The sequence below is a fragment of the Bombina bombina genome, chromosome 8 (genome assembly GCF_027579735.1).
Source record: "Bombina bombina isolate aBomBom1 chromosome 8, aBomBom1.pri, whole genome shotgun sequence".
In the NCBI taxonomy this organism is placed as follows: Eukaryota; Metazoa; Chordata; class Amphibia; order Anura; family Bombinatoridae; genus Bombina; species Bombina bombina.
This window is the reverse complement of record NC_069506.1, coordinates 275,413,792-275,427,032: the sequence shown is the minus strand read 5'-3', so window position 1 is coordinate 275,427,032 and position 13,241 is coordinate 275,413,792. Positions and strand designations below refer to the sequence as shown.

At 38.1% G+C, this 13,241-nt stretch overlaps 1 protein-coding gene across 1 annotated transcript in view; it reads right to left on the bottom strand.

Moving 5' to 3' along the window:
- Positions 1 to 13,241, bottom strand: part of LOC128639163 (uncharacterized) — a 121,302-nt gene that overhangs the window by 76,292 nt on the left and 31,769 nt on the right. The window contains exon 2 of the mRNA XM_053691377.1: positions 9,097 to 9,332. Coding sequence (XP_053547352.1) covers positions 9,097 to 9,122 — 26 coding nt within the window. The 5' untranslated portion in view covers positions 9,123 to 9,332. The remainder of the gene's footprint in view (positions 1 to 9,096; positions 9,333 to 13,241) is intronic.

Below are 13,241 nucleotides of genomic sequence, written 5' to 3'. Positions count from 1 at the left end.
GCAAAGGCAAAGTAAATTAATTTAATAACAGTCAGCTAGATTATGAGTTTTGCGTTATGAGTGAAAAAGCATTGTTATGCTTCATAACGCTGCTTTTTCCCTAACGCCGCTATTACAAGTCTTGTCAGAATATTACGAGTTTTGCGGTGAGGCCAAAAAGTGAGTGGTACACTCTAAAACCACAAGATCTGTACCACCATCTAAAGTTAGTAGTTATGAGTTTTACGTTACAAAGCTATAGCATAAAACTCATAAGTAAAGTGTTAAAAAGTACACTAACACCCATAAACTACCTATTAACCCCTAAACTGAGGCCCTCCTGCATCGTAAACACTAAAATAAAATTATTAACCCCTAATCTTCCGCTCCGGACATCGCCGCCACTTAAAAAATTAAGCCCTTTTCCGCAGCTCCCCTACATTGTTGCCACTATAACAAACCTATTAACCCCTAAACCGCCGCCCTCCCACATTGCAAATACTATATAAAGATTATTAACCCCTAATCTGCTGTCCGCCTACACTGCCACTATAATAAACCTATTAACCGCTAAACCGCAAGCCCCCCACAACAAAATATACTAAATTAAACTATTAACCCCTAAACCTCTGGCCTCCCACATTACTACATAAATATATTTACCCCTAACCCTAACATAACCCTAAGTCTAACCCTAACACCCCCAAACTTTTAAATATAATTAAAATATATCTAAATAAAGCTTACAATTATTACCTAAATAATACCTATTTAAAACTAAATACTTGCCTATAAAATAAAACCTAAGCTAGCTACAATATAACTAATAGTTATAATATTGTAGCTATCTTAGGTTTTATTTTTATTTCACAGGTAAGTTTGTATTTATTTTAACTAGGTAGACTAGTTAGTAAATAGTTATTAACTATTTACTAGCTACATAGTTAAAATAAATACAAAGTTACTTGTCAAATAAAACCTAACCTGCCTTACACTAAAACCTAACATTACAATAAAATAAATTAAATTAATAAAATACAATTATCTAATTTACAAAAAAATAAACACTAAATTACACAAAATAAAAAACGAAATTATCAAAATTAAAAACAAATTACTCCTAATCTAATAGCCCTACCAAAATAAAAAAGCCCCCCAAAAATAAAAAAACCCTAGCCTACAATAAACTGCCAATAGCCTTTAAAAGGGCCTTTTGCGGGGTATTGCCCCAAAGAAATCAGCTCTTTTACATAGCAAAAAAAAATACAAACATCCCCCAACAGTAAAGCCCACCACCCACACAACCAAACCCCCCCCCAAATAAAATTCTATCTAAATAAACCTAAGATAACCATTGCCCTGAAAAGGGCATTTAGATGGGCATTACCCTTAAAAGGGCGTTTAGTTATTTTACGGTGCCCAAACCCTAAGCTAAAAATAAAACCCACCCAATAAACCCTTAAAAAAAACTAACACTAACCCCGGCGATCCACTTACAGTTTTCGAAGACCGGACATCCATCCTCATCCAGGCGGCAGGAGTCTTCATCCAAGCGGGCAGAAGTCTTCATCCAAGCGGGTAGAAGTCCTCATCGAAGCCGGCAGAAGTCTTCATCCAGACGGCATCTTTTATCTTCATCCATCCAGTGCGGAGCAGGTCCATCTTCAAGACATCCGGCGCAGAGCGTCCTCTACGTCCTCTACTTCAGATCATCCAAGATGGCGTCCCTTACATTCTGATTGGCTGATAGAATTCTATCAGCCAATAGGAATTAAAGGGGAACAAATCCTATTGGCTGTTGCAATCAGCTAATAGGATTGAGCTTTCATCCTATTGGCTGATCCGATCAGCCAATAGGATTGAGCTCACATTCTATTGGCTATTCCAATCAGCCAATTATTTTTTCTTTTTCACATTGCTCACAGTATTGTTAACTCTATGTGAATCACAGAAGATTTTTTAAATCACAGATTTTCAAACCACAATTTTTTGTTTGGATTTTCTGTTTGGATTATTGATTACTACTTGGATTGTTGTTGATTACATTTGGATTTCGTTTTTAGACAATATTGGATATTGTCATTTAAGTTGGACACAAGCACAATTTATTTATTTCTCAAATGGCACTTCTGGGACTAAAATAGATAGATGAGACAGTTTGTTGTTGGTCTTACTACAAGTTAACCTCTGTCTGGACTACAACTAAGCCAATTTTTCAGAATTTTTTAGCATCTTTCCACCATCACTCTGTTGAGATATATGACACTATATTGGTGCCATTGAATAAGAAACCACTGAATGTACTGTAAAGAATTGATTTTTAACTTTTTTGATTTTTAACTTTTTTCTTTTTAATTTTTCTTTTTAATTGTTAAGATTCAACTGTAAGCATTGTTTTAAATCGCTGTAATCAGTATTTATTTCATTAAGTGTTTTATATTACATGGATCCAAGAACGTTTGTATTGTTTTTTATCTGGATATTGTATGGAATAAAATTTAAATTTTTAATTGTTGTTTAATTGTAAATTTTATTGTTTATTATTTGCCAGCTGTGTGTTTACTAGTTACTAGCTGTGTGTTTACTTGTTACCAGCTGTGTGTTTATTATTTGCCAGCGGTGTGTTTACTAGTTACCAGCTGTGTGTTTACTTGTTACCAGCTGTGTGTTTTAGTTACCAGCAGTGTATTTATTAGTTGCCAGCCGTGTGTTTATTAGTTACTAGCTGTGTGTTGACTAGTTACCGGCGGTGTGTTTATTATTTACCAGCTGTGTGTTACAAGTGACCAGCTGTTATTAGTGACCAGCTGTTATTAGTGACCAGCTGTTATTAGTTACCAGCTGTGTGTTACTAGTTGCCAGCTGTGTGTTTATTAGTTGCCAGCTGTGTGTTTATTAGTTGCCAGCTGTGTGTTTACTAGTTACCAGCTTTGTATTTACTAGTTACCAGCTGTGTGTTTATTAGTTGCCAGCTGTGTGTTGACTAGCTACCAGCTGTGTGTTGACTAGTTACCAGCTGCATGTTTATTAGTTACTGTGTGTCTACTTGTTACCAGCTGTTTGTTTATTAGTTACCAGCTGTTTGTTTGTTACCAGCTGTGTGTATATTAGTTGCCAGCTGTGTTTTTACTAGTTACCAGCTGTGTGTTCATTATTTGCCAGCTGGTAACTTTTGCGGGGCATTGCCCCAAATAAATCAGCTTTACCTGGAAAAAAAAATAAATTTCTTTGGGGCCAATGCCCCAAAAAGGCCCTTTTAAGGTCCATTGGCAGTTTAGTGTAGGCTAGGGTTTTTTTTATTTTGGGGGGGCTTTTTTATTTTGATAGGGCTATTAGATTAGGAGTAATTCGTTTTTATTTTTGATCATTTCTTTTTTTATTTTGTGTAATTTAGTGTTTATTTTTTTTTGTACTTTAGATAATTGTATTTTGTTAATTTAATTTATTTAATTTTATTGTAATGTTAGGTTTTAGTGTAAGGCAGGTTAGGTTTTATTTTACAGGTAAATCTGCATTTATCTTAACTAGGTAGCTAGTAAATAGTTAATAACTATTTACTAACTAGTCTACCTAGTTAAAATAAATACAAACTTACCTGTGAAATACAAATAAAACCTAAGGTAGATACAATGTAACTATTAGTTATTTTGTAGCTAGTTTAGGTTTTATTTTATAGGTAAGTATTTAGTTTTAAATAGGAACTATTTAGTTATTAATAGTAGGTTTTAGTTAGATTTATTTTAATTATATTTAAGTTAGGGGGTGTTAAGTTAGGGTTCGGTTTAGGGGTTAATAGGTTTATTATAGCGGCGGAGTGGGCGGACGGCAGATTAGGGGTTAATTATTTTAAATAGTGTTTTTTATGCGGGAGGGCGGCAGTTTAGGGGTTAATAATTTTATGATAGTGGCGACGATGTCAGGGAGCGGCAGAATAAGGGTTAATAAATTTTTTAAGTGGCGGTGATGTCCGGAGCGGCAGATTAGGGGTTAATAATTTTATTTTATTATTTGCGATGTGGGAGGGCCTCGGTTTAGGGGTTAATAGGTAGTTTATGGGTGTTAGTGTACTTTTTAACACTTTAGTTATGAGTTTTATGCTATAGCTTTGTAACGTAAAACTCATAACTACTGACTTTAGATGGCGGTACTGCTCACTTTTTGGCCTCCCAGGCAAAACTCCTAATACCGGCGCTATGGAAGTCCCATAGAAAATGAACTTTTTTTAAAAGTGCAGTACTGACGTTGCAAGATGGACAAAAAAGTGTGCAGTACACCTATACCTGCAAGACTCTTAATATCAGTGGTAGGGAAAAAGCAGTGTTATACTCATAACGCCAAACTTGTAATCTAGCTGTGTGTGTTTACCAGTTACCAGCTGTGTGTTACAAGTTACTAACTGTGTGTTACAAGTTACTAGCTGTTTGTTTACTAGTCAGTAGCTATGTGTTTACCAGTTACTAGCTGTGTGTTTACCAGTTACTAGCTGTGTGTGTTTACTAGTTACCAGTTGTGTGTTACAAGTTACTAGCTATGTGTTACAAGTTGCCAACTGTGTGTTTACTAGTTGCCAACTGTGTGTTTACTAGTTACCAGCTGTGTGTTTACTAGTTACCAGCTGTGTGTTTACTAGTTACTTGCTGTGTGTGTTTACTAGTTACCAGCTGTGTGTTTACCAGTTACTAGCTGTGTGTTTACCAGTTACCAGCTATATGTTTACTAGTTATATAATAAAATAAAAATCAGATGCGCCCTCAAAATAGACTATAAAATATATACTTGGTGTTATAGTGATGTGCACTGAACCCATATGATCAAATGTGTGGTAGTACCCAAACAAATCAGAATTGAATATTATACATAGAAATATTATTAAATTGCAAGTTAAAAATAGAACCGTCTCAATGAGAAAGATATTAAAAAAAATGATAGATCCATCTCTATGCAGAAAGATGCAAAAAAGTCCACACTCAAAGAGATATTTCACAATCCTCCAGGCAGCAAACTCATTCCAGATCGATGTTGGCAGTCGCAAGTTCTGTTAAAAAGAAGAAGAGAAGAGGCGCCAAATAGTGTGTACCGTTATGCTACAAGAGGCCAAAACCCCATATGAATCTTACTTACAAGATTTTCAGCACTTGAGAAGTGCCACATAAGCCTTCTGAACAATTAGCAGCCGCCCAGCTAGCTGTATTAGCATATACACCTCCAGTTGCAAGCTGTATGATAAAAGAACATAAAAGCGCCACAATAGTGTGTATCAGTGAGAACAATAACTGGTGCGCAAAATATGAAATGTACTCACGAGATATAAAGCACTTGATAAGTGCCACAAAGACCTCCTGGACACTTGACAGCTGTCCAGATCACTGTGTTCACAAGCAATCCTCTGGGCATTCAGAACCGATTAGTCAAGATGATTGGTCAAGATTAGGACTCGCTCACAAAAAACATCAAATGATAGTGGTGGATAAAAGCTGATAAGCCATGCTACTAATTAAATAAAAATGTTTATTAAAAACAAATCTTTTCACAACGCGTTTCCCGGTTTCTAAGACCGTTTCATCAGGTGTAAATTGTAATACAAAGTAGCACAGCTTATAAAGCCCATGTCGGCGTCTAACTCGACAAAGAGCGCATGCGTGAGCAACCTCAAACCCGTATAGCCAATCAGCAACAATCGATAAACCGGCTTAATGTTGATAGGTTACTAAACAAGAGGCTTGGTTGTCCCAGCCTTACTTATTGTCCAATGGGCCAAGTTACTGGTAATATTATATACCAGATTGACTTTGATTTTAGAAATAATGATAACGCCCAAACTGAACATCGTAATGTATTGCTACATCGATATACCATTTACAAAATTTAAATTAAATATTAAAATAAATATTTAAATTAAACCACTATCATTTGATGTTTTTTGTGAGCGAGTCCTAATCTTGACTAATCATCTTGACTAATCGGTTCTGAATGCCCAGAGGATTGCTTGTGAACACAGTGATCTGGACAGCTGTCAAGTGTCCAGGAGGTCTTTGTGGCACTTATCAAGTGCTTTATATCTCGTGAGTACATTTCATATTTTGCGCACCAGTTATTGTTCTCACTGATACACACTATTGTGGCGCTTTTATGTTCTTTTATCATACAGCTCGCAACTGGAGGTATATATGCTAATACAGCTAGCTGGGCGGCTGCTAATTGTTCAGAAGGCTTATGTGGCACTTCTCAAGTGCTGAAAATCTTGTAAGTAAGATTCATATGGGGTTTTGGCCTCTTGTAGCATAACGGTACACACTATTTGGCGCCTCTTCTCTTCTTCTTTTTAACAGATGTTTACTAGTTACTAGTGTGCTGTATGTTACAAGTTACTAGCTTTCTGTTACAAGTTACTAGCTTTCTGTTACAAGTTACTAGCTGTGTGTTTACTAGTTACCAGCTGTGTGTTTACTAGTTACTAGCTGTGTGTTACAAGTTACCAGCTGTGTCTTTAGTAGTTACCAGCTGTGTGTTTACTAGTTACTAGCTGTGTGTTCACCAGTTACTAGCTGCATGTTTACCACTTACTAGCTGTGTGTTTACCAGTTACTAGCTGTGTGTTTACCAGTTACCAGCTATATGTTTACCAGTTACCAGCTATATGTTTACCAGTTACTAGCTGTGTGTGTTTACTAGTTACCAGTTGTGTGTTACCAGTGTTACAAGTTACCAGCTGTGTGTTTACTAGTTACTTGCTGTGTGTGTTTACTGGTTACCAGCTGTGTGTTTACTAGTTACTAGCTATGTGTTTACTAGTTACTAGCTGTGTGTTACTAGCTGTGTGTTTACCAGTTACCAGCTATATGTTTACTTGTTACTAGCTGTGTGTTACAAGTTACTAGCTTTGTGTTACAAGTTACTAGCTGTGTGTTTACTAGTTACCAGCTGTCTGTTTACTAGTTACTAGCTGTGTGTTACAATTTTCCAGCTGTGTGTTTACTAGTTACTAGCTGTGTGTTTACCACTTACTAGCTGTGTGTTTACCCGTTACCAGCTGTGTGTTTACCCGTTACCAGCTGTGTGTTTACCACTTACTAGCTGTGTGTTTATTAGTTACTAGCTGTGTTTTTACTAGTTACCAGCAGTGTGTTTACTAGTTACTAGCTGTGTGTTTACCAGTTACCAGCTATATGTTTACTAGTTACTAGCTGTGTGTTACCAGTTACCAGCTGTGTTACAAGTTACTAGCTTTGTGTTACAAGTTACTAGCTGTGTGTTTACTAGCTGTGTGTTTACTAGTTGCTAGCTGTGTGTTTAATAGTTACCAGCTGTGTGTTTAATAGTTACCAGCTGTGCGTTTACTAGTTACCAGATGTGTGTTTACCAGTTACTAGCTTTGTGTTTACCACTTACTAGCTGTGTGTTTACTAGTTACTAGCTGTGTCTTTACTAGTTACCAGCAGTGTGTTTACTAGTTACTAGCTGTGTGTTTACCAGTTACCAGCTATATGTTTACTAGTTACTAGCTGTGTGTTACCAGTTACCAGCTGTGTTACAAGTTACTAGCTTTGTGTTACAAGTTACTAGCTGTGTGTTTACTAGCTGTGTGTTTACTAGTTGCTAGCTGTGTGTTTAATAGTTACCAGCTGTGTGTTTAATAGTTACCAGCTGTGCGTTTACTAGTTACCAGATGTGTGTTTACCAGTTACTAGCTTTGTGTTTACCACTTACTAGCTGTGTGTTTACTAGTTACTAGCTGTGTCTTTACTAGTTACCAGCAGTGTGTTTACTAGTTACTAGCTGTGTGTTTACCAGTTACCAGCTATATGTTTACTAGTTACTAGCTGTGTGTTACCAGTTACCAGCTGTGTGTTACAAGTTACTAGCTTTGTGTTACAAGTTACTAGCTGTGTGTTTACTAGCTGTGTGTTTACTAGTTGCTAGCTGTGTGTTACAAGTTACCAGCTGTGTGTTTACTAGTTACTAGCTGTGTGTTTGCCAGTTACTAGCTGTGTGTTTACCAGTTACTAGCTGTGTTTTTACTAGTTACTAGCTGTGTGTTTACCAGTTACTAGCTGTGTGTTTACTAGTTACCAGCTGTGTGTTTACCACTTACTAGCTGTGTGTTTATTAGTTACTAGCTGTGTCTTTACTAGTTACCAGCAGTGTGTTTACCAGTTATTAGATGTGTGTTACCAGTTACTAGCTGTGTGTTACAAGTTACTATCTTTGTGTTACAAGTTACTTGCTGTGTGTTTACCAGTTACTAGCTGTGTGTTTACTAGTTACCAGCTGTGTGTTTACCACTTACTAGCTGTGTGTTTACTAGTTACTAGCTGTGTGTTTGCCAGTTACTAGCTGTGTGTTTACTAGTTACTAGCTGTGTTTTTACTAGTTACTAGCTGTGTGTTTACCAGTTACTAGCTGTGTGTTTACTAGTTACCAGCTGTGTGTTTACCACTTACTAGCTGTGTGTTTATTAGTTACAAGCTGTGTCTTTACTAGTTACCAGCAGTGTGTTTACCAGTTACTAGATGTGTGTTACCAGTTACCAGCTGTGTGTTACTAGTTACCAGCTGTGTGTTTACCAGTTACTAGCTGTGTGTTTACTAGTTACCAGCTGTGTGTTTACCACTTACTAGCTGTGTGTTTATTAGTTACAAGCTGTGTCTTTACTAGTTACCAGCAGTGTGTTACCAGTTACTAGATGTGTGTTACCAGTTACTAGCTGTGTGTTACCAGTTACTATCTTTGTGTTACTAGTTACCAGCTGTGTGTTTACCAGTTACTAGCTGTGTGTTTACTAGTTACCAGCTGTGTGTTTACCACTTACTAGCTGTGTGTTTATTAGTTACTAGCTGTGTCTTTACTAGTTACCAGCAGTGTGTTTACCAGTTACTAGCTGCGTGTTTACCAGTTACCAGCTGTGTGTTTACTAGTTACTAGCTGTGTGTTTACTAGCTTTGCTCGTTAATCTCTGTGCCCATATGTTGATAGTCTAACTTTCTGTGTATATTTGTGATTGTTGTGTCTGCCTCAGTTAGCAGTGAGTCTGGTATCTAACATGCGTTACATGCAATATCTCCCATATAACATTATAAATGTGATCCCATCTGTCCCACCTGATTATCTAGTGCTCACCTCTCATCTCCGGTTGGAGACCTCATGCTCAGAGCTCAGTCTCTCTGCTTAGGCTGTTCCTTCTCTCCCCAGATTGCAGGATGTGTTGAGTTACCATGGTGCCCTATAAGGAGTGGCTGTGAATGACCTGCTCAGCATATGAAAGCCTGTTCTGCCAGCTTATTGTGTGACTGGACCTCTAACTGTGTTGTACAACAACTGCTCATTATCCATTTTATACCGTCAAGCAGTGCAAGCTATAAATGAGAGCAAAGCACAGGGTATATACAAGGGTACAGTACATAGTATACATGAGGGCACAACACAGGGTATAAACAATAGTAAAGTACATAGTATACATGAGGGCACAACACAGGCTTACAGTAGCGCACAGCACAGTGTATACACAAGGGTACAGTACATAGTATACATGAGGGAACAACACAGGCTTACAGTGGCGCACAGCACAGGGTATACACAAGGGTACAGTACATAGTATAAGAGGACAACACAGGCTTACAGTAGCGCACAGCACAGTGTATACACAAGAGTACAGTACATAGTATACATAAGAGCACAACACAGGCTTACAGTAGTGCACAGCACACTGTATGCACAAGGGTACAGTACATAGTATACATAAGGGCACAACTCAGGCTTACAGTAGCGCACAGCACACTGTATACACAAGGGTACAGTACATAGTATACATAAGAGCACAACACAGGTTTACAGTAGCGCACAGCACAGTGTATACACAAGAGTACAGTACATAGTATACATAAGGGCACAACACAGGCATACAGTGGTGCACAGCACAGGGTATACACAAGGGTACAGTACATAGTATACATAAGAGCACAACACAGGTTTACAGTAGCGCACAGCACAGTGTATACACAAGAGTACAGTACATAGTATACATAAGGGCACAACACAGGTTTACAGTAGCGCACAGCACAGTGTATAAACAAAGGGAACAGTACATATTATACAACACAGGCTTACAGTAGCGCACAGCACAGTGTATACACAAGAGTACAGTACATAGTATACATAAGGGCACAACACAGGCATACAGTGGTGCACAGCACAGGGTATACACAAGGGTACAGTACATAGTATACATAAGGGCACAACACAGGTTTACAGTAGCGCACAGCACAGTGTATACACAAGAGTACAGTACATAGTATACATAAGGGCACAACACAGACATACAGTGGCGCACAGCACAGGGTATACACAAGGGTACAGTACATAGTATACAACACAGGCTTACAGTAGCACACAGCACAGGGTATACACAAGAGTACAGTACATAGTATACATAAGAGCACAACACAGGCTTACAGTAGCACACAGCACAGTGTATACACAAGGGTACAGTACATAGTATACAACACAGGCTTACAGTAGCACACAGCACAGGGTATACACAAGAGTACAGTACATAGTATACATAAGAGCACAACACAGGCTTACAGTAGCACACAGCACAGTGTATACACAAGGGTACAGTACATAGTATACATAAGGGCACAACACAGGTTTACAGTAGCGCACAGCACAGTGTATACACAAGAGTACAGTACATAGTATACATAAGGGCACAACACAGACATACAGTGGCGCACAGCACAGGGTATACACAAGGGTACAGTACATAGTATACAACACAGGCTTACAGTAGCACACAGCACAGGGTATACACAAGAGTACAGTACATAGTATACATAAGAGCACAACACAGGCTTACAGTAGCACACAGCACAGTGTATACACAAGGGTACAGTACATAGTATACATAAGGACACAACTCAGGCTTACAGTAGCGCACAGCACGCTGTATACACAAGGGTACAGTACATAATATACATAAGGGCACAGCACAGGCTTACAGTAGCACACAGCACAGGGTATACACAAGAGTACAGTACATATTATACATAAGAGGACAACACAGGCTTACAGTAGCGCACAGCACACTGTATACACAAGGGTACAGTACATAGTATACATAAGGGCACAACACAGGCTTACAGTGGTGCACAGCACAGGGTATACACAAGGGTACAGTACATAGTATACATAAGAGGACAACACAGGCTTAAAGTAGCGCACAGCACAGTGTACACACAAGAGTACAGTACATAGTAGACACATAGTATATATGTGTCTACTATGTACTATACACAAGGGTACAGTACATAGTATACAACACAGGCTTACAGTAGCACACAGCACAGTATATACACAAGGGTACAGTACATAATATACATAAGGACACAACTCAGGCTTACAGTAGCGCGCAGCACACTGTATACACAAGGGTACAGTACATAGTATACATAAGGGCACAGCATAGGCTTACAGTAGCACACAGCACAGGGTATACACAAGGGTACAGTACATAATATACAACAAAGGCTTACAGTAGCACACAGCACAGGGTATACACAAGGGTACAGTGCATAGTATACATAAGAGGACAACACAGGCTTAAAGTAGCGCACAGCACAGTGTATACACAAGAGTACAGTACATAGTAGACACATAGTATACATAAGGGCACAACTCAGGCTTACAGTAGCGCACAGCACACTGTATACACAAGGGTACAGTACATAGTATACAACACAGGCTTACAGTAGCACACAGAACAGGGTATACACAAGGGTACAGTACATAGTGTACATAAGGGCACACAGCACAGGGTACACACAAGGGTACAGTACATACTATACATAAGAGGACAACACAGGCTTACAGTAGCGCACAGCACAGTGTAAATACAAGAGTACAGTACATAGTATACATAAGAGCACAACACAGGCTTACAGTAGCGCACAGCACACTGTATACACAAGGGTATAGTACATAGTATACATAAGGGCACAGCACAGGCTTACAGTATCGCACAGCAAAGGGTATACACAGGAGTACACTACAGAGTATACATAAGGGCACAACACAGGCTTACAGTAGAAGTTATCAGTAATTGAGATATGTTACAAGTACAGAGTATACAATACAGCAGTAAGAGATGAGTGGGTAATCATAGTAATTGTACCTGTAACATATCTCAGTTACCTTATAAATATTACTGTGATTACCCAGTCATCTGTTACTGCTGTATTGTATGCTATGTACCTGTAACATATCTCGGTTACCTTATAACTATTACTGTGATTACTCAGTCATCTGTTACTGCTGTATTGTATACTCTGTATCTGTAACATATCTCAGTTACTGATAACTATTACTTTGATTACCCAGTCATTTGTTACTGCTGTATTGTATACTCTGTATCTGTAACATATCTCAGTTACCTGATAACTATTACTGTGATTACCCAGCCATCTGTTTCTACTGTATTGTATGCTATGTACCTGTAACATATCTCAGTTACCTGATAACTATTACTGTGATTACCCAGCCATCTGTTACTACTGTATTGTATGCTATGTACCTGTAACATATCTCAGTTACCTGATAACTATTACTTTGATTACCCAGCCATCTGTTACTGCTGTATTGTATGCTATGTACCTGTAACATATCTGTTACCTTATAACTATTACTGTGATTACCCAGTCATCTGTTACTGCTGTATTGTATGCTATGTACCTGTAACATATCTCAGTTACCTTATAACTATTACTGTGATTACCCAGTCATCTGTTACTGCTGTATTGTATACTCTGTATCTGTAACATATCTCAGTTACTGATAACTATTACTTTGATTACCCAGTCATTTGTTACTGCTGTATTGTATACTCTGTATCTGTAACATATCTCAGTTACCTGATAACTATTGCTGTCATTACCCAGCCATCTGTTACTGCTGTATTGAATACTCTGTACTTGTAACATATCTGTTACCTGATAACTATTACTGTGATTACTAGAGCTGCGCATCTTCACCTGTCTCACGATTCGATTTGATTACGATTATCATCGTAACGATTCGATACGATTCGATTCTACGATGTATCACGATTACTGCACTATTTCTGCCCAATTTTTTAATTTTTCAGAAAAAAAAATTCAAGCAGTCAAAATATTGAAATAAACTCTCTTTTTATTTTATTAGCTCAAAAAAAGGACACTCTTCCTGTGGCAAAGTCTGAACACAGCAGACAGCAACAGTTTATAGAACAG